The 21272-nt window shown below is 33.7% G+C and overlaps 1 protein-coding gene across 3 annotated transcripts; it reads left to right on the top strand.

Moving 5' to 3' along the window:
- The first annotated feature begins 2177 nt into the window (after positions 1 to 2177).
- Positions 2178 to 19435, top strand: LOC149566991 (uncharacterized). 3 transcript variants are annotated; one of them, XM_089820198.1, is made up of 2 exons: positions 2178 to 2736; positions 18739 to 19435. In XM_089820198.1, exons 1-2 carry the CDS (start codon positions 2454 to 2456, stop codon positions 19113 to 19115), a joined length of 660 nt encoding a protein of 219 aa, XP_089676324.1. In that variant the 5' UTR covers positions 2178 to 2453; the 3' UTR covers positions 19116 to 19435. The 3 variants fall into 3 exon arrangements, with proteins under 3 accessions (XP_089676324.1, XP_089676322.1, XP_089676323.1); XM_089820196.1 differs by lacking the exon at positions 2178 to 2736 and adding an exon at positions 8035 to 8430; XM_089820197.1 differs by lacking the exon at positions 2178 to 2736 and adding an exon at positions 9837 to 10390.
- Positions 19436 to 21272: the final 1837 nt, after the last annotated feature.

Here is a 21272-nt window from a genome sequence, read left to right as displayed (position 1 = left end):
CACCAAACTGAAGATGAGTTCGGGCTATCACCCACAAACTGATGGTCAAACTGAAATTGTCAATAAATGCTTGGAAACTTATCTTCGTTGCTTCACTTCCGAACAGCAACATCAGTGGGCCAAGTGGCTCCCTTTAGCTGAATGGTGGTACAATACCTCTTACCACACTGCCTCTAAAATGACTCCATATGCAGCAGTCTATGGCCAGGCACCTCCAGTGCTCCTTCCCTACACTCCCAACAGCTCACCAGTCCAGGCAGTTGACATAGTTCTCCGCAGCAGGGATCAGATTCTTCGTACCTTACAGGATAATCTTCACATGGCCCGTAATCGGATGAAACAGCAAGCAGATCAACACCGTTCTGAGCGCTCATTTCAAGTTGGGGATATGGTTTTTCTTCGTCTACAGCCATACAAACAATCCTCCCTAAAGCTGAAAGGGCGTCATAAGCTGGCCCCAAAATTTTATGGGCCTTATAAGGTTCTGCAGAAGATTGGTTCAGTTGCTTATAAACTGGAACTTCCTCCTTCTTCCCGCATTCATCCAGTCTTTCATGTTTCTTGTCTAAAGAAAGTTCTGGGTACCACTGTCAGAGCACAAACTACTCTCCCTGAAATGGATACGGAAGGATCCATTATCCTGGAGCCGGTGGCAATCATTGACCAGCGCACTCGCCAGCTTCGCTCTCGCTCCATCTCTGAGGTCTTGATTCAGTGGCATGGCATGCAACCAGAGGATGCTACCTGGGAACCCCTTCTTCAGATTCAACAACAATTTCCACACCTTAAGCTTTGAGGACAAAGCTTTTTTCTAAGGGAGAGGGGATGTTAGGAACCTGTGTGTTCCTTCTGTTTATTTTGTTAGAGTAGTGTTGTTGGACGCATATGCTTTGTAAGTCGTCCCGTGAGTATATTTTATTATCCCACATGCATAGGTAGTATTACTTTTCTAGATCGTACCCAGTATATAAGAATAGGTTGAGGCCCTTGATGGGCACGGACGAATTTATTGTATTGAGCTTGCTCAAAGGAGGTTACCCCCTCGAAGTGGCCTGCGATCAGTAGATTCATTCTGAGTTCTGCTATCACTTTGTATTCTGTTATTTCGAGCATTCTCACGATATTGCTATAAGGAGGTTCTTCACACTATAATGGAATAAAAATTTACAAAGACCCACCATAAACTATGAGTTATCTTGTGTATTGTAGATGTTTTAATTGGTTTCTGAATAAATATAAATAGCCATTTTTTTCCTCTAAATGAATCACCAAGGGAATGAGGTATCCACCAAGACAATTGATAAGTGAAAGGAAACCATGTGCACTACTCTAGGTGTAATTACCTCTATTTTTAAATAAAATATTTAGTGTTAAGAATGATGCTTCAAGGTATATAACAAGAGTTATGTAGTACAAGAGAAAAGGCCCTTGAATTGGAGATCATCCACTTAAAGATAATAATTCATTAAATCATTTTATGAAAAAGAAATGGTGCTCATCCTTTATGTAGTCAAACAAAACAAATAATATCTAATAGAAAGACAGTGTATGATCTAAACAAATCATAAAAGCCTCAAATGTAAAATTTCATAATGAAAATAACCAACTAAAATAAACAAAGTCTATATATAAACACAAAATATACATAAAAAATAAACCAACATTAAAAATATTCATGCTCAAAATAAGGTTACTCTTACACCCCAAATAAAATTTCCAAACATTAATAATATTCATACTCAAAATAAGGTTACTCTTACACCCCCAAATCAATTTTCCAATCATTAATAATGATATTTAAAACAAACCTCTTTCTCTCACTCTTAAGGCCTCTCTCTCATTGCCCCCTCTCTCACCAAATGCAAAGTTGATGGGATATGATAGATAAACAATTGAAAATGCATAAGTTGATGGTATATGATAGATAAACAATTGAAAATGAATAAGTTGATGGGATATGATAGATAAACAATTGAAATTTTCTAACCTATTGGCAATGATTTAAAAAAATTAAAACTTTGACTAAATGTAAAGTTAATGGACTTTGATTGGAAAATTATTAACAATAACCAATAATCTATCAAAATCAACAATCAATACTAAATTTTCATCAACATTTTTAATTTAAAGAAATCTAACACATTAAGAAAAAGTTAGAAGCATACGGACTTTTTTCACCCCTCATTCCAATGTATGAAGAAAAAGTTAAGAAGTATACGGAGTTTTTTCTCCCCTCATTCCAAAGTATATTGGAAAACAGCGGGTCGGCAAGATTTGAAGGTGAATTCCAAAGCTTCGAATCACAAAAACAATGAAGAAAGGAAGCAGAAGGAAATCCCCTGTTCTAAGCTTTCTTCATTCTTCTCTCCTGATATAAAATCAAGTTATTCAAACGAGCAGATTAATGATATTGGTATTCAGTCTTACAAAATCCCAAACAAACAGTTGAAAACATGATTCAATTGTTGAGCATTGTAGTGGTTCTGGAGGGAATTGCCGCCGTAGCTTTGACGGTAGATGCTCCTCCCATAATAAAACTGGTGAGCAAGCTGGATTATGCAGAGAGCAGCAGAAGGGCAGCTGTGATAAGGACTCTTGCAGCGACAATGTTCGTGATAATGGTGTCCAGCATTAGTAGCATTATGAAGATCCGGAGTCGCAACAGGGAGCTTGGTGGAGTCACTCCTACTGATCAGATTCTCATGCAAACCCATTTGCTCGAGGCTTCTCTAATGGGTATGTATGCCTGTCATTAGCGTTCATTTCCTTCAAGTTTCTATTTTCATGAGAGCATTTTGCAGTTTTCCAATGCACCAAAGTAGGAAAGAATAGTGTTTTGATTGTTTAGCATTGCTTCTTTATATGAGTTAGTTTAGTTGTGGAGAATTCGATTTATGGTGGATAATTTGTATTATTAGAAGGGAGGTCTCAAGTTCAAATTTCATTGGAGGGTATATATAAGTAGGTTCTATTTGCAGTCTAGTTAGGCACGCCTTCCGCAAGGAGTACACAGTAGTCTCGTATTGTTGTTATCATATGTAGACCCAAAAACATGTCGTGTATCATAGACTATAAAAGAACTTTTCCCTTTCTTGTCACTTTTGTGATTTATATTTTCAATCGTATTGGTTTTGATGGTTTTACTATTACTGTATAACCTGAATTTTTTTTTCATTTTTCCTATTCTTTATGGATATGATAACTAAATAACATGTTTTATGTAGACCAAAAACATGTCTTCTATAATGGATTATAATGGACCTTTCCTCTCTTTGTTACTCTTTGGGTTTTACATTTTCTTGTCAATCTTGATGGTGGTTTTACAACACATTTTTCTCTTTCTCTATTCCTTTTAATTATGATAGCTAAATAACATTTTATTTTTAGTTAGTCTAAGATTTTACACATCTTCAAGTTTTCAATGTATGAGTTTTGAATTTTTAAAATATCTCTAGGTTGACATGTACACACGTAGGTTCTTTTATTATCTTTAGAGTTGATTCGACATGAATGTTGTATAAATATGGTCACAAAAATGTTTTGGTAAATAAATTTAGATGTTATGTGAAGAATTTTTGTTCCATGACAATTTAACTTTATAGTCATCAATATAGTATGTGTGTAAAAAGTAGTTATTGATATAGACAAAAAATAATTTTTTTTTTTTTTTTTGTATAATTATAGATGTATTAAACGTACAAAGTTCAATACCGAATTTCAAAATTTACATACATAAACTTAATTGCATTGATCATAAATAATGATATAAATAATTTTTTATAAAAATAAATAATATAAATGGCATGGTTGAGAGCATTATGTCCTTATGTTTCAACATCTTGCTAACTCGTCCTCTATTTCTCTCTAGATCTAACAAACTCAATCTCTCATCTAGCAATGTTGGTTTCCTCATCTCAATTGATTGTTCGATAGTGAGTTGGATCAAACTCATCTAATTCGATGGTATCTATGATCCACCAAATTGTTTATAATGAAGTCAATCACTACATTAAGTTAAATTGATCTTCTTCTCACACATAGAAATAGTTTCATGTTAGATTAAGTGTAACATTATCATAGATACATTTAATGCGCAAAGTTTAGTACATAAGCTTCAAGATTTGTGTACAAAAACTAGATTGCATGTGGATTATAAAGCATGTCATAATTTTAAAAAAAAATTTAAAAACTTTATATGGAAAAGCTAAATTGCACGGGTCATAAAGCATGAAAAAAAAATTCATAAAATAAAATAATACAAATGACATGCTTCAAGTCATGATTGATAATATTATGTCCTCATGCTTGAATGTATCACTAACTCATTCTTTATTTCTGCCTAGATCTAACATATTCAATCTCTTATCTTGCAATGTTGGCCTCCTTGTCTCAATTATTTATCGATATGTTAGATCAAACTTATCTATAGTTGTATACATATAATACATAATTAATAAAAATTGAATACTAATATATTGTAAATATAAATGACAAAGGTACTAATAATATATAAAAAGTGCAGTCTATTAGTAAAAAAGTCCTAAGTAATAGTTGTTAAAAATATTTAAAAGTGTTATACCTTTTAATGATAGGTTTTTCTATTCATCTTCTTATGGTAATTTTTAAAAGTAATAATGAGGGACTAACAAATAGGCATTTTGACACAGATCTTAGATGGCTTCAAATTTCCCCTATCTTTAATGTCTCTTACCTAAACTAAACACACACAAGAATAAATTAGTTTGGGGTCTTAATGGTAATAGAATAAGATTGATAGGTACAACTATTGATGTTTAGATTTCTATGAAGATCTCAAAGAATGAGTGCCCACACATACTTTGGACTAAGATATAGGAGATCTTTGAAGAACCTCATATTTCTTTATTCCCAATTGATCATATTGTGAAATGCCTCATTCCTCTTAATATTGTAGATAATATACCCTTTGAAGATGATACTTTAGAAGATCTTGAAGATAGTGAATATATCGAATTTCCAATTTACAAAGAAACTTCTATTCTTGCTTCTCCTCATCCTACTTGGATAACATGTCTACCTATTGTCGCTATCGATGATACTTGTGTTGCTACAAATATGGTTACAAGTGTGATTTAGTGCAACATGGTATTCATTTTATTCCAGGTGTAGTGACTTGGATGACTACTTGATAGGTATCATAGGTTTATTTATAGATTCTTATGTTTTAGATTTGGGAGATACCATTGCATATATTCACATTCTCTTTGATGGAGTTTATTCTTCTTTAGTTGTTGTGGGGGAACTTTTATACCCTCTTGTTCATTCTCCACATGATCATCCATCATAGTTTTACAAGAGTATGTATACTTAACAAAAATACTTGGAGAAGATATCTTTGTCTTTAGAGGAGGTACATTTTTTGTGAATGTTATTCTTCGTCCATCACCATTAGATCCAAGGTTATCATTTTCATTAGTATAGCCTACAATGGCCAATTTTAAAGGGGTGAAAATATTAACATTGATGTGGGCACACTTGAGAAAAAAAAAAGACTTTTTATTTCCTACACATTCCTATAAGAAATGTGCATACTTATTATTTTTTCCCCTAAAGGGAGGATGTTGTTGGACAATCACAAATCATTTCAATTTGATTTTGAGCATCTTCAATCGATCCATATTGTCCATTTTGGGGAGCCTATATGATCTCTCTTCTTGAAAACATCTCTCTCTCTCTCTCTCTAGGGGGGGGATTTTGTCCCAATAGGATTTATTCATTTTTTCAATTTGTGATATTTTTATTACATGGGCATCTTATATCCAATTTCATCCTTTGTAGTGTTAACATGATCTATTATTTGATTCGTTCCTAGTTGCGATCTTTTCACACATGTTCACATATTAACTTTACTTAAGGCATAAGGAAGATTTGTAGGATTCTCTTATAGACATGTGTCATTATCCTTGGTTGTCACATGTGACAAGAATAAGGCACTTGCCATCATCCTAGGTAGTCCTATCTCTAAATTGTGCCTATATAAATAAGGTCTTACTTGTACATTTGGATTAATTCATTGATAAAAAAATTGTAACCATTTTTGTAAATTTATTCTCATGATTTTCCCTCTTGTAGAAAATATTTAGGTTTTTGCAAGTCATCTTGAAAGTTTGAGTTCCAAGAGACTAACACAAAGTAATTGATAAAAATATTAATTCGATGGATGAATTATCTTGTTGTGATTATTTGAAAATTACAACAAATAAAAATAATATTTTCTAAAACAATACTTTCTAAAAATATTAGTTTAGTTTTAAAACATGACATATTTTGAAGAATTATGATATAGTTAAGAAAAGAAATGCATCATTATTGTTATTTTTTTTATTCTCTTCATCACCCATTTCTTGTAATGGATCCTTGTTTAACAAAAATGAGCTTCATAAGCTTTGGAATAGTTGTTAAAGAAGAACCTTCACTTAAAGATGCTTGGTTGAGTAATAAGTAGTTGGTAGTCTCTTTTCAAGTCTGCTTTCTTTATCAATATATTGATGTTTTTATTTCAAGCCTATGAAATAAGAGCACACATTATGTCAAAGTTGGAGATTAATGAGGTTAAATGGAGGAAGGAATATTTAAAGTCATAATTTGCTCCTTTAGAGGTCATATAATAACTTTCTCTATTTCTATGTTTCCTTCGTGTAAGCCAATTTTGTTGGATAAGAATTTGATGGTGGTGTAACAAGCCAAGAAATCCAAGCTCATGGAAGAGCCTTTAATAGGAAACGAGGTATTCCATTTTGTTTTTGAAGGATGTGTTGAAGCAAATGGAATAATCTTCAGTCAGTCATAAAAAAATATTAATAATTACACGAAGAGGTTGTTTAGTTTGACCTTAATCCTTCAAAAGATTATTTTTCCTTTGATGAGGTAGTTGAGGGAAGAGACATTGTAGTCACAAAGATTCAATCACTAAGAAAGGAGGTGAAGTTATTATAATTATAAAAAAAAAACCCATAGAAAGTGTTTGCTCAAATGTTTTAAAGATCACATATTAAAAGAAAATTGAACAAAATGTGATATTTTTATTTTATGAATATGCCTTCCAACATAACCCTTATCTAATTAATATAAAAGAAAAATGTAACATGATCTATCAATTAAAAATTTCAATTAATAATCTAGTAATTAATTAATCATTAGTACAAATTCTTACAATCTATGTTCTCGAGTCTCTCCTCCATTACATTTTTTTCCTCTTTTGTTTTAAGAAAAATAAAAATATTATTTTTAATATGCAACTATTACTTATTGAATGTGTGTCCTCACTTTTTGAATTGTAAATATAGAATCTTTACCCTCTTGAATTTTCCACCAAGGTCTCTTTTCAAACTCTAAAACAATTTTTTGTATAAGTGAGACTAAGATCTTATATAAACATTGATATATGAAAATTAGAACTTTAATTGAAATATAATAATCAAAATTACATAATACAAATTAAACTATAATGAGAATTTAAGTATTTTGATTGACTTTGTGATCCAATGCAACTACTTTCCCATAATTTGTTCCATCTCCACCATCAATTTAGATGCTTTTTGAGTGGGTTGGTGCATTATGACTTCTTAGCCCAACTCTAATTGTTTTTTTACACAACTTAAACAATACGACCACTCTTGTTTCTTTTTCTTACAACCATCAATACATCTTCTCATCTTATATAATTGTCTGATCATTAATATCTTCTATAATTTTATATTATTATTATTATATACTTATTCTTTTATTAAAAAATATATTGATCTCAAAGAATGATGTAGACCTTACACTGTTCACTGAATATCAAATGGAAACTTTGGATGAAGTAGTTGACACCTGTTCAATAACGCTTTTAATCTTTGACCTTGAAAATAACAAGCTAAAGAACCCTTAAACAGATATTTTCATAGCCATCCCCATTCATTTTGTAGCAGCAGAGCATGTGGGTCCGTACAAAATGGCTAAGAAGCAATGAATCGAAGACGATTTAAAGCGGGGAACAATTAAAAGCGAAGTAGTTAGTCTCCCCGCTAAGGCTTTCTTTATTCCCACCTCTTCAGACCAGAGCTTCGTCTTCAAACGGGGGAATTTCATGGTATAGATCTGAAGTAGAAACCAGAGAGTAAAGAATGATCCAGTTATTAACTACAGTTGTGATTGTGGAGGGCATTGTGGCGGTGCTTTTCTCAATAGATGTGCCCCCAATCAGGAAAGTGGTAAGGAGGATAAATTATGCAGCAAGCAGCAAGATCTCAGCTGTAATAGGGACTCTGGCGGGTACAATGTTTGTGATATTGGGGTCTAGTATTACCAGTATTATGAAAATACAAGGTCGCAGCAGGGAGTTTGGTGCAGTTACTCCCACTGATCAGATTCTCATGAAAACCCACATGCTTGAAGCTTCTTTAATGGGTATGCCTTCATTCATTCAATTTAATTCATTTCATTTCAATCTTTTGTTTTTCTGTTTCGGCAAATGCCCAAATTGTACCCTCTTTCGGCAAATGCCCAAATTGTACTCTAATGGGCAAGATTTGTGTTCAGCAAGATTTTTGATTGTTTCTTCAGCAATTGGTGCCTCTGATCATACCTTAAATAATGAATGCATTTCTTTGCTTTCGTTGTTTTTTGTTTTTTGTTTTGTTTGTACAGCAATTTGTGCCTGCTTTTCAGAACTCTCTGATCTTTCCTGTTGTAAGTAATACCACTGAGAATGCATATCTTTGCTTTAATGTTTTTTTGTTCTGTTTATTCAGCAATTTGTGCTGCATTTCAGAATTCTCTGATCATAACTGTAATTATAGCACTCAGCTTTCCAATTTGATGGGTAGGGAGAATCTCATCTTTGTCTTAATGGATTCACCAGTTTGTGGGTGTTGCCTTGGTTGTTATCATAATTTGTTGTTTTTCTTTAATGCTGGACTTAGATATTTTGTTCTTTATAATATTATTTTATCCTTATGGTGTTGTAGTATTTTTATTATTATAATTACATAAAAGAATGATCATTTCAATAGATTTATGATGTTTATTTTAATATGATTTATTATTATCTCTATTTTGTTTTTATTTTATAGAATGTTTGGATATTTTAATTCAATTTAAAATATCTTATCTCTCTCTCACAATGTCAATTTCCTTGTGTATTTTTGCTTTACAATGTGAACAAACAAACAAGATTACGGAAATTTAATCACATTGACAATGTCTATATTTCTAATCTAAATTTGTAATCAAAGAACTTTAATCATAAAGTTGACAATGTGGACATTTCTAAATCTTTCACAATTAAAAACAAAAGAATCATAATCTTATAGATTATAAAAATTTAATGATATTAATGATGTTTACTTTTGTAAAATTAATTTAAAACCTTTTACTATAAACCATTTTATTACATAAATTCTTTATATCACACTTCAAATAAAATATAAAATTTGAAATTATAATAAAAACTAATTGATCTTTATTATAATTCTTTTAAATAAAATTCAAAGCAATAATTTATATAAAATTTCATTCAGAAACTAACATAAATAACCAACAAACAATGTAGACTATCCCCTCCTGCCTTTGCTGGAAAATTAATATCCTCCAACTTATTCATACAATTTTAAAAAGTGGAGCCTACAGTTTTGTTCAAACGACTTTTGTTTGGGACGGTGGAGATGCCTTCCAACCCTGCGGGCGTGAATCTTCGCCTTTACGCGGTTCGCTTGTTGGGTCTTCTTTAGTGAACGCCTAGAAACTTTGACTAGTAGTTGTCTTGCACGTTTTTTCAGCCTAGTTACATAAACCTTTCGCACTTGACCCGAACCAAAGAAAATATTGGGGAAAAAACCAAAAAGAGATTCGGTATTGTCAGGGCTTTCCTCATTCGTTTTGAAACAGCAGGGCAAATGGAGGCATTAAAATATGACTGGAAGAATGGAAGTTGGTACGAAAAGAAGGTGACCTTGAACAGAGTAAAAAGTAGGAAACAACTGAAGCGGATAAGCACCTGGAAATTGCCCAGTTAAGATTTATTTTGAGATTGGTTTTTAAACAGTGAGATTCATGATAAATATAGCCAGAACCAAATAATACAGAATGATCCAATTGTTGACTACGGTTGTCGTTGCGGAGGCCATTGTGGCCGTGCTTATCTCAATAGATTTGCCCCCAATCCGCAAGGTGGTGAGGAAGATTAATTATACAGCGAGCAGCAGGATGTCTGCTGTAGTAGGGACTCTTGCAGGTACAATGTTTGTGATTTTGGGGTCTAGTATCAATAGCATTGCGAAAATACAAGGTCAAAGCAGGGAGCTTGGTGCAATTACTCCCACGGATCAAATTCTCTTGAAAACCCACATGCTTGAGGCTTCTTTAATGGGTAGGCATCTGACTATACGTTCAGTTCAGTTCAATTTTTAATTTTCCTCAGATCAAATTGGCGTTCTTAGTACAAAAATATGAAAGATTAGTCTTTTGATTCTTAAGCAATGGGTGCCTGTATTGTCAGTCTTTCTGGTTTCCTTAGTATCTTGCATAGTGGTAAAAAGATTTCCATAATGACTTTAAAAACACCCTTTTCTCTCTTCTGGGGCGGTTGGTTTGTCCTCTGACTCCATGCTTATCAACTTTGAATTTTCACTCCTCTAATGCAAATTACTATTAATAAGGAAGTTATTTATTGAGTCGATGCTTTGGGTTTTGGATATTTGTTTGAATTTTGTTCCGTGTCAATTGCTTTTCCTCTCTTTCCCCAAAATAAAGTTATCTCAAAATCAGTTTTAGATTATTTTTAAGCCTCTTGCATTTCGTATTGGAGGAAAACAAGTACTGTAATGAGATGCCATTGAGAATGGGAAGTTTTGTCAAATCCTTTCAAATATAGGGCACATCAGGATTATGTTGTGTGACATGGGGATGCATCGCCATCCCTTGAACCCTGTCTCTGTTGTCTTAGGTTTTTCAGGGACAGGGGGGATGCCCTAGCTGCCCCTCCCTGCCTAAAATCAAATTCAAGAATTGTTTTAGAAACACATCTCCATTTTAGGGGATGGCAAGAGATGGTTAGGGGACCTTTTGCTGTCTCTGAGGTGTCTGGGGCCGCCTCGTATATCCCTTGACTGACTTGTGAATGACCAAATGTTCCTTACATAAATGACTGATGGTTTTGATTTTTTTTTTGACTGATACTTCGAAAAAAATAATTAAAAGTGTTCTACAAGGGTGTGGGATACCACAAGTCCACTTACGCCCCTTATTCACAGTATTGCAGAAAGAAAAACATTCAATGCATTAAGCTTATTCAACATTTGTTGGAGGCTTCTTAGTGTCTGTCCTGGTTTTCTTTTTCATAATTTGTATTTTTATATTCACAAGTTAAATATTTGTAGAGTTATAACAATTAGCTTGTTAGGGAAGGTTTTCTAGTTAGTCTTAAAATGTTTTGATTTCAGTTTGTGGTCACAAAATATCTACAAAATGACCACTACTAGCAGTAATGATAATGTGAACCAGAATGAGATGGGCCGTGAAGAGTTTAAATTTAACAAAATGGATCTTTCTTTTGAAAGCCTAAGCACAAGTTCTATGGGAACACCACAACATTGTGTTGCATGCCTAAGCCACTTTTCAAAATAAATTGAAATGCCCTTTCTATTCTCCAAGATCCTTTTGTAATTTGCCACCAATTTAAGCAGTAACAAGGGTAAACATACAGGGAGCAGCAACCCTTGGTTGTGTCATATATATAAAACTGATTATCATGGGAGCTATAGTACGGATGCAGACCATGTATTGCACGAGAGTGAACATAGGTTGGAGTTTGTAAAGATATAAACTTTGAACAATAGGTCCAAATGTTAAAGATGGTCGGGGAGAGTGAGGAAATAAATGCAAGTACCACTAAGAAATATTCATCTAGAACATTGCAATTTAGTGATGGCTCTTCCAATGTATAAGTTGGAAAGAGTTACAGTAGAGGGAAGAGAAAAGCCACTTTTACTATGGGTGAGAAAACAGTAGTTGGGATAACGAGTATACAAAAATGTGAGTAAGCCAGTGATTTAGTGGCCAAGTTTTGTTATGCCCATGTCATCCAATTTCATTTGTCAAGGCCTCCTTATTTCATTGGTATGTTGAGAGATGCAAGAGCAATTGGATCCTCTTACACCTACTTGGAGAACAAAGATTGTGTACATCCTTCCTTGACAGACAATTTTTAAAGGTGAAAATATTGATGGAGGAGATGAAACAAACATGGGTGAGGACTGCTTCAATTGTCGTGGATGGACAAATTGATAGTTAAATCTATTCAGTAATATTGTTGTTACATGTCCTATCGGTTCATACTTTCTATAGTAAAGTACAAGGATGAAGTTTGGGTCTTTGTATCAAACAAAGGTCCTAGTAAACAAACTTTTTCTTTAAAAGAAATTATTCACTTAGGATGAATGATAGTACCTTTGAATGTGTGTAACTTTTTTGTAGGCCAATTAGCTTGAGTTGATTTTTAAAATAGAATAAGATAAATGCATTAGTTGTTAAGTCTTTTTTCAAATTCATGCTTGATAATTTTGGTATGAGTATGGCTGGTGCATCATTTAAATTAAAGCTTAAGGAGAGTTCCATCCTCGTTATTGTAAGAGATGAAGTGAAACATGGAAGAATCTCATTAACAATGTCTTATTTTTTTATAGTTTTCCCATCAATGGAGAAAGGAAAATAGTTTAGGGTGCAAACAATAAAAAATGAGATGCAAATCTAAATATCTAGGACGACTTGTGAACAAAGTTTCATATTACAATAAAACCGGGCATTTCAAGTAGTGTAAATTTAAAAAGGCTGACAAATGTAAAGAACTTGGTGATGTTCTCTCCATAGGAATGGAGATATCCATTAAAGTAGGAGATATATAAAAGGCACCTTCAAGTATGCACTATCATGATGCATTGTCAATTGACTTAGGTATTTTGACTCAGATTCTCCACAAGGATTGGTTTTACAAATATGAAAGAAATAATGGAGTGCCTAGTTTGCATGGCTGTGTAGTAAGGTGCAAGTTACAGCTGCATGTGTGAATGATGACTTTTGAGTTTCAATGGTCCTCTTGATCATTATGTGGGTATCCACTTTGGAAGGCCATGTGTTTGAGGAAACCACAATTGGTATCCTAGATGACACAACTAGAAACAGAGGTTTGGCTTTGGTTTGGATGGTATTTTGCAAATTTAGAGTGTGGGGTTGGCAACTGGCATGCTTTCAAATTGTTGACATCCATCCTACCTCACTTGTGGGGTCTTCTTATTGTATTGTAAAACTTGTTCAGTGTTAAAATAGCGAGAGCTATATTTCAGTCTGGGTTGGTTTTCCCAAGATATATGCCATATCATTCTTCTTCTTGCTACTTATATATTATTGTGAATTTTGATTTTAAGCTTTACTCCTGATTGCATGTAAGATCAATTGAAGACATATTTATTGCTCCTAGTTGAAGATATTATCTTGAATATTTAACAAAAAATCAGTTTATAAGGTGTCCTGTGCAGTATAAATGGTTTTTTAATTATGTTTGAGTTCAAAACAAAGAGAGAAACTATCTTATTTCCTACCCCCCACTCTCTGTCTTTGTCTACGTCTTGGTAAAGTATTAAGGAAATAAGAAGAGGAGACAGTGCTCCATGTTGGCACCTTATGCAAATTTTGCACCAAGTTGATGAAGAAAAGGAGTTTGCAAAAGAAGGTTCACTAGCTGCACTTTAAGGAGTACTAAGATACCATCCCTTCAGAGTTCCTGGAGTGTTAGCAGGGCAATAACTGACTGTATTGATTGATAGTGGAGCAACCCACATTTTTATTGATGAAGGGGTAGTTGTGAAGGGAGGGCTAAAAACTGAAGAATTTGATGCTTTTAATGTCACAGTTATGGATGGTTTTACAATACTATGCAAATATTTGTTTCCAATTTAAAACATACCAGAATATCAAACCCTTTTTCTATCAACAATAGCATCTCATTTAAGAAAACACTTAGTGGGGTGTTGGAATTTGTGCGATTTGGAAAAAGTTGTTGCAGGATGAATTCTAAAGAGTTTCTGTCCTTACAAGTGGAGGAGAATTTTTGATAACTCAATTGCAATTTTCGGCAACCATCATAATTACATTAGTAGGAATTCGTAAGGGGTTCAAATTTGAATTTCCCATTTTTGGAAAGTTGCATTTGGATGAATTATGGAAGGTTCTGATGTCACAAGTCGAGGAAAACAATTTTTGGCAACTATCATACTTAAATTACCAGAAACTCTAAAGGAAGGAGTTTGAATTTTGGCACCAAATCTTGCATACACAATGGATACAATTATTGTGATTTTGGTAATTCTGAGGGTTATTGATTGTCATTTTCTTCTCTACTTTTGAAGATTTTCAGAATGGTTTCTAACTTCTTTATGGATGTAACCCTGTTGAAGGAGAGAGCTTGAGGATGGAAACCCATTAGCAATGTGTGAGAAAAGGATGGAAACCCTTGTTCATTGAGGGCGTTGTCACTATAAGATTGTATTTGGGATTTCCATCCTTGGAATGAGGCAGACTTGAGGGTTATCGTCCTCAAACGTGGTTGCTTGAACATGAGTTCTTAGAGTAGGTTTCTGGTTATGGGTTTTTTGTAGAATAATGCATGATGCTTGAATGAACATGTTCCCCATAATAACGTTGTATCAATGGTTGATATGAGATCCTGCTAAAATCATGAGTAATTTCATGTGGTGTCTTTTAACAGCACATATAATTTTTGAAACTTTAAGTTCCTTTCATGTGCATAGATATACAAGCTACTTTAAATTATGTGAAACAAGAAACCCCGTCCTCCACTTCCCTATGTCCCATTCTCCCATTTTCAATTTCTCTATAAATGATATGGACAATGACACATTTGTTTTGAACACCTAAAATAGAAACCAAGTTATAAAACTGATTTAATTTACCATTTGAAAACATGCTAAAAATATTCTTCATTCATGTGGTTGTGTCTTTCCTTATTCACATCAAGGATGCTATGTTAATTCCTGATTGAGGAAGAGTAAACTGTCACAGCTAACCAGGGCAGTGTTTAGGAAGTCTGTGTTCTGGAAAACAACTCAAGTGTTGTAGAAAGGAAAAGTGATTGTTGTCAAGAAGGAATGTACAAATCATAGAAGCAGTTGATGCTCCTTGATTGCAACGGTTAATTGGTTGCTTGATCTTCCTGGCAAAAGGTGGTAGACTTCATCCTGATGAAGCTCCTGGCTGTGCCCTCGATGGGGATATCTACTCTGATTTGGTTTCTTCAAGGTCAGATAAGATATTAGGCAAATTGTATTGCAAAGTAATGGATATCGGAAACATTCTTATGATAATGATTTAGAAGTCAGTGGATTCAAAGAACATGTTGAAGAAGCACAATACAAATGTTGTAAATCTATGTTAGGTCAGTTCAACTTGAGGAATGAAAGGAAGGTAGTTACTAGATAGATTGCTTCCCCCCTCCCCAAATACAATTGAAGGAGATGTGGAAAAGGAAGAGGCCGCAGTATGCATACTGAGCTTTGCATAAAGAGTTTGAGTTGATTTTTGAAGGAAAATAAATTGTCAAATACTGGAGCCTTGTGAGCAGTTCAAATACAAAGCCAAAACATCTGCACAATGCCATTTAGCATATCATACAGCATTGTTGCGGAAGAGCCAATTTGGTGCGCAGGTTTAGATGCTAGAGAAGACCACATTTTTAACTTTTCCTAGAACAATATGATGCTGTTAAGGAATCAACATAAGAAGCTGTCTTGGAGCTTGACAAGGAATTTAAAAAGTGATATTAATGTTCTATTTCTGCATTGAGAATAGATGGGTCTGGTCTTTACCTGTATGTTTTGCAATTGACTTATGTTGTCCTTTCATTTCAGGGTTATGTTTTGTTGTTCGTGATGGAGTGGTTTTTCCTTATTATAAAGTTATAAAAAGGGAAGAATGCTTATGATTTCAACATTTTCAAGACTGCTAACACTAAAGCTTAAGAGTTTTGGGATTTTGTATCATGTAAAGGAGAACATCTTGGAAATAAATGAGGACAATTTGAAGGTTTTTAGGCTTCTAAGGATTTGTTTCTTCACGTTGGCTTCGCAAATTATCTATATTATCTCTGTCAGATAAAGTTATTAACCATTGGTCGGTTTAAAGATCATGTTCATCCATGATTCTCTATGCTATTCTGGGTGAGCAACTCTTATCGCTTTTTGAAAGGATTTTATTTATTTATTGTGTTGAGTTGGTTTGTAGTTGCTTGAAACGATCAACTCTCTCTTTTATGTACATTTGTATAAAAATCTGTAAATGTCAGCATCGTAAATTTCTCAAAAGGTGTTCAAGAGAACCTCATTGCAATAAAGAGGAGGTACTTAGGTCCTGCTTACCGCCTCTTACAAAATTGCCTTGACTAATCTTAGAAATAATCAATGGTTAATTGACTTTCCAGAAAATGCTGTATGTAAGGAGTACCTTAGCTCATTTCTAGAGCCACTGAAGTAGATATGTGATATCAGAGTTCCACATTTATAGATTGTATAAATTGTTAATGGTTCTGCATTTGAATATCTGGTGTTTTCCCACCTCAAGCCAGACTGGACCCAAAATGTTTTATTTATGTCCTAACCAATTTAATATTATCTTTTTTATTTTATAAAAAGCCATGCTCCCCAAAACTTTAGCAGCATTCATTCATATAATAATATTCAGAACATCACAAACATAAGAAAATACCTGAAAGTTTTAGTTGAACATCTATTGTTATAGATGAGTCAAGACTTTTTTTTTGACAATTTGACCAATGCATGGAATTCAGCACATCAGCTGCAACTTAGGTGCTGAGAAACCTTAGAATGTGATGGTTTTCAATTGTTTCATGTTTCCAGATAGATCACATATTTGCATATTTTCTGCATTTTGCTGTGGTTGATGGTGCTCCGGTTAAATTGTTGGCAACATTTGGGCTTTCTCAGTAGTCCTGTCATAGGCTACAAATATTTGTACCTGCCTCAACCATTGTGTTAATGGTAGTTTGGGATATTTTGTTCCTTCTTTCTCTACCAGAAAGTAACTTGTAGCAAAGAGTCTGTCTTTCACGTATATGCATATAACCTTTCTCCAAACTTGTTTGTGATATTATTAGCTAAGGCAGAGGAGGCAAGCCTCTTTAAATATTACTATAGCCAATAAGTTTTTGTCTTTTCCAAGTTTTTGATCTCTTTACGGTCGGCTTTTATTCTCTGTAAGAAAGCTTCTTTAGCTGACTCTGTCTACAGCTCTGTTCAAATTGATCTTCCATTAAGTTTGGTCTGATTTGCATGTTAAAGTGGCTTTAGCATTTTCGAACAGCCTATTTCTTTGTGATGGTCCTTTATAGGAGACTTTCATTGAATTTATTTATTTATGTATTCTAGTGCCTTCAACATCTTTAGCTTAAACATCACAATGAAGATAAGTTCTAAACAATTTCTTGTTTGTTGGAAATGCTTATGTTGACAACACTTTGTTTCCCTGATATTTTCTTTCATTTCCTTGTGGTTGTTTCTTATTCCTTTGTGGATTTAGTCTTCTTTTTGGGGGATAATGATCAAGGTAATCTGTTTCTGGTAATGTCTATCTGCCAATGATATTATCACCAACAATTAACCTGAAATTTGAACTGGCCCACATAGGAATTTGGAATAAAATGTACTTGATTGTATTGTTAATCATTTACTTATTTCCTGCCCAATGTCTGCATATCCTCCTTGTATACAAGAAATGTATTAAGTATGCCCATGGATGTTGACTGATTTTCCAAGGCAAGTAGGGATATGGGTGACATGATGTGTCAAGATGCACTTGTTTCCTTTAGTGATACACTGTAGATATGATTGCTTGTTATGTCTCTAGTGTGTGATAGGACAAACATATTATTTTCTTTTTAGTTCCCATCTACTTCATTTTTCTATCCAAGTCTGCTGCTTTTTCCATGGATTCACTGGTACAGTGATAAGATCAAAGGTCACATTGTCTAAACTGCAGAGCTTTGTTTATCTCAATGGAAGCTGTGGATGTCTGAGTCTGGTAAATGCAATTGGCAAATAGTTCCCACTGCCAATATCTATGCCTCAAATGGTGCCCTATTGCATGGTTTTCAAATCTTTCTGAAAAGTTGAAATGTGCATTGCAAGATACATGTAGCAGCCAATATCTCTTCCTTGGGGTCTCAGGCCTCTATGATGGGTTTTAATGTGCAGTTTGAATTTCATCTATTTAATTTTTGTAAAGATGCCTGATTCTACATGTACTGTGGAGTATGGAAGATGTGATCAACTCTATTCAAGTGCCCCTCAAACTCCTGCTTCACTCAAGAATTTAAGAATAAATAATTTCTGAAATCTTATCACAGATATCAGTGACAAATTTTAGATTTTCCAATTACTCATTACCCTGGGCTGTCTAGTTTTCTTATAATGATTTCTCAGTATAGTCATCCTGGTTTTATAATGTATTGCTCTGATAATTTCACACAACCATTACATCGTATTTGCATAAAAGACTAATAATTGTACTAGTTTTTCAATTTGTCATTCTGAGTTTACCCAAGTTGTTCCAGAGAATGGTACTAATTATCATTTTCATTTCCACATTTAAAGGAATTTTATCTTATCTTTCTTCTGTCACTTGCAATCACAGGATATGCTCTTTTACTTGGTTTATTAATTGACCGTCTGCACTACTTCGTTCAAAGGGTAGATACACTTAAAAAGGAAGCTAAAAAGTTTCGGGAACCTCTCACAGAAGAGAAAGTAAAAAGCGGATCAAATAAAATGAAACTGTTAAAAGATGAGATATTTGAGCTGAGGCAGAAGTTACAAAAGCTGAGTTTAGATTCTGAGACAGTAGAAAAACAGGCAAAGTCAGCAGAAGCAAATGCCAAGGCTCTTGAGGAACAAGCTCAGAGTTTCCTCATCAAGTATGATCGTCTGGAAGAAGACAATCAAAAACTTCATAGTGAGATATCAGAATTAAAGAACACATCTTCCAATGTTCATAGCAAAAAAGATGCATAAGATATCTTATTGGTGCCCAAAAGTGAAACTTAAATTGCTCAACTCTTACTATAGAGAAATATTCTTAATTATAATGATACTTGAAGAATGTTTGGAATAACTAGAAGTATTGGGTCTGTTGAGGTCTTACCTTAGAGAACTATTTCTTGTATGAAACAAAGTAGTATGTTAGTAAGATTTTGGGATTATGCGTACCATAGATTTTTGGTATTGTGTAACATTAATTTTTTGTGTTAGAATTCAAGGTCAAAATGTCTTAGGGTGTATTTTCATGACCCATCATTAATTTGGTAGAAATGAAGTTGATCAATATTCCTAAATATGTTGCTTTTCTTCAAGAAGGATTGTATTTATGTTTATGTCAGTCAGCTAATGAATTTAGTCTTAATTATAAAGAAATAACAAATATAGACATTAATGGTTTGGGCTTTAAGTTAATCAGGTAGGTCACTTCAATATTCCTATTTCTTTTCGGCAAACAAACCTTAGGGTGTTATAGGATAGTTTTTACCTTGAAGCTATGCTCCTCTGAGACATGTCCCTTATGCTTTTACGCTTGTTCCCTTATAGGAGATGGTACAAGGAAGGCATTTTGAAGTACCCTTCCCATCCCCAATTTAAGAAAAAATCTGGAAGTGTTTCTAGGATGGTTGTTAGAGTGGCCGGGGACATAGGGGACAACCAAAAGTCCCTATGACAGCCAAGGGACTCTTAGCCGCCCCTAGCTGCCCTAGGGACTTATGGATGTCCACTTTTGCCCAAACCACTTTTGGTAGGCCTATTTTTTTATTTGAAGAAAATTGGTAGTTGTGTCCTCAAGGACAACCAAACCACATTAAACAACACCAAAGCCTAATCTAAGCATAAATTAACAAAGAAAACAATATTGTCACATTGCAAAGAACAAGAGTAGCAAGAAAATTAATAGGATCTAGTCAAGGAGTGAACAATAGTTGAAAAAAAAGTTAGGGTATCAAGTCTACTTGATTTGGACTCTTAGACTTGTCATTTGTTGATTATGGACGACAATATATTATTATAGTTTTGTAACTCTATGTTCATTGTTTACAATTTGTCTTTTTCATGGGTGAAGCTAGAAGCCTCTGGGGGCATTTTTATTATAATTTGATTATAATATGTATGCACATTGACAATGATTTTTTCTACAATGATGAACCACTTTCTCAATTATTTTCAAATGCATTAAGCTCAATAATATCTACAATGAATGCTTTATCAATATAATGATATGTTTATTTGAAATTTCTTTATACTTTTAAAAATTCATGTTTTGATAGTTGTACCCGACCATCCCCTAGAATTGGCTCAAAATTATCCATGTACTAGATATATCTCTTGCTGTACCCTGTTGTCCTCATCCCATAAACTTGGTGAAACATAGGTTTGAAGCCATCTTCTTAATTATTCTTGCTCCAAAATTTTAACAACCCCTTATAACTTGTCCTATTAATTTTCTTCAAATGTTGAGATTTTGGCATTTTTAATAGGAAGAGGGTGTTAGGTTTTGAAGGAGTGTTGGGAAGCTGATTTTGCAACATAATTGTGATTGGTTGTGGTTATACATCCTTTAGATCTATTTTGGAATGCACAATTAGTTTGATCAATGGACACACCCAAAAGATGGGAATTCCAAAAAGTTTTTGATAGAAGTTTATATTTAAGAGTTCTAAGAAGAAATAAATTCATACCTAAGTTTCAAGAGAGCACTCATTTTGATGGTGCGTTAGATATAGGAAAGAACAATTTGGAATAATGTTCTTGCTTAGTTGAATTATGTTGATTATTTATTTTGAAGTGACGATTGTTGTAAGTTCTCTTAATTAGTATATATAGAGAGCTTTTGTTTTTTTAAGGCCCTTGAACACACAAGGCTCCTTAAAGATGACATACTCTAAATGTATTTGAATCACAAAATTTGATTCATGTGAATTTCAAATGGCAAGGCTTAAGGCTCAAACACAATTATGCTAAAAATCATGGTCTGAACCGACTGAATCCTCTTAGAATTGGATTGCCTTATTGTTGGATGTCTTTATTGTAAATACATCCTCATAACTAAAGGATACCAGATTCATAACATTGGCCAGTGTCTTAAACTTATAACCAGGACACCTAGTTTACTTATATGAAGTACAC

This window comes from Cupressus sempervirens, chromosome 3 (assembly GCF_028749045.1).
Source record: "Cupressus sempervirens isolate cs-2001-9-10 chromosome 3, ASM2874904v1, whole genome shotgun sequence".
Lineage (NCBI taxonomy): Eukaryota > Viridiplantae > Streptophyta > Pinopsida > Cupressales > Cupressaceae > Cupressus > Cupressus sempervirens.
The sequence above is the reverse complement of the archived record's forward strand: the minus strand, read 5'-3'. Positions and strand labels throughout refer to the sequence as shown.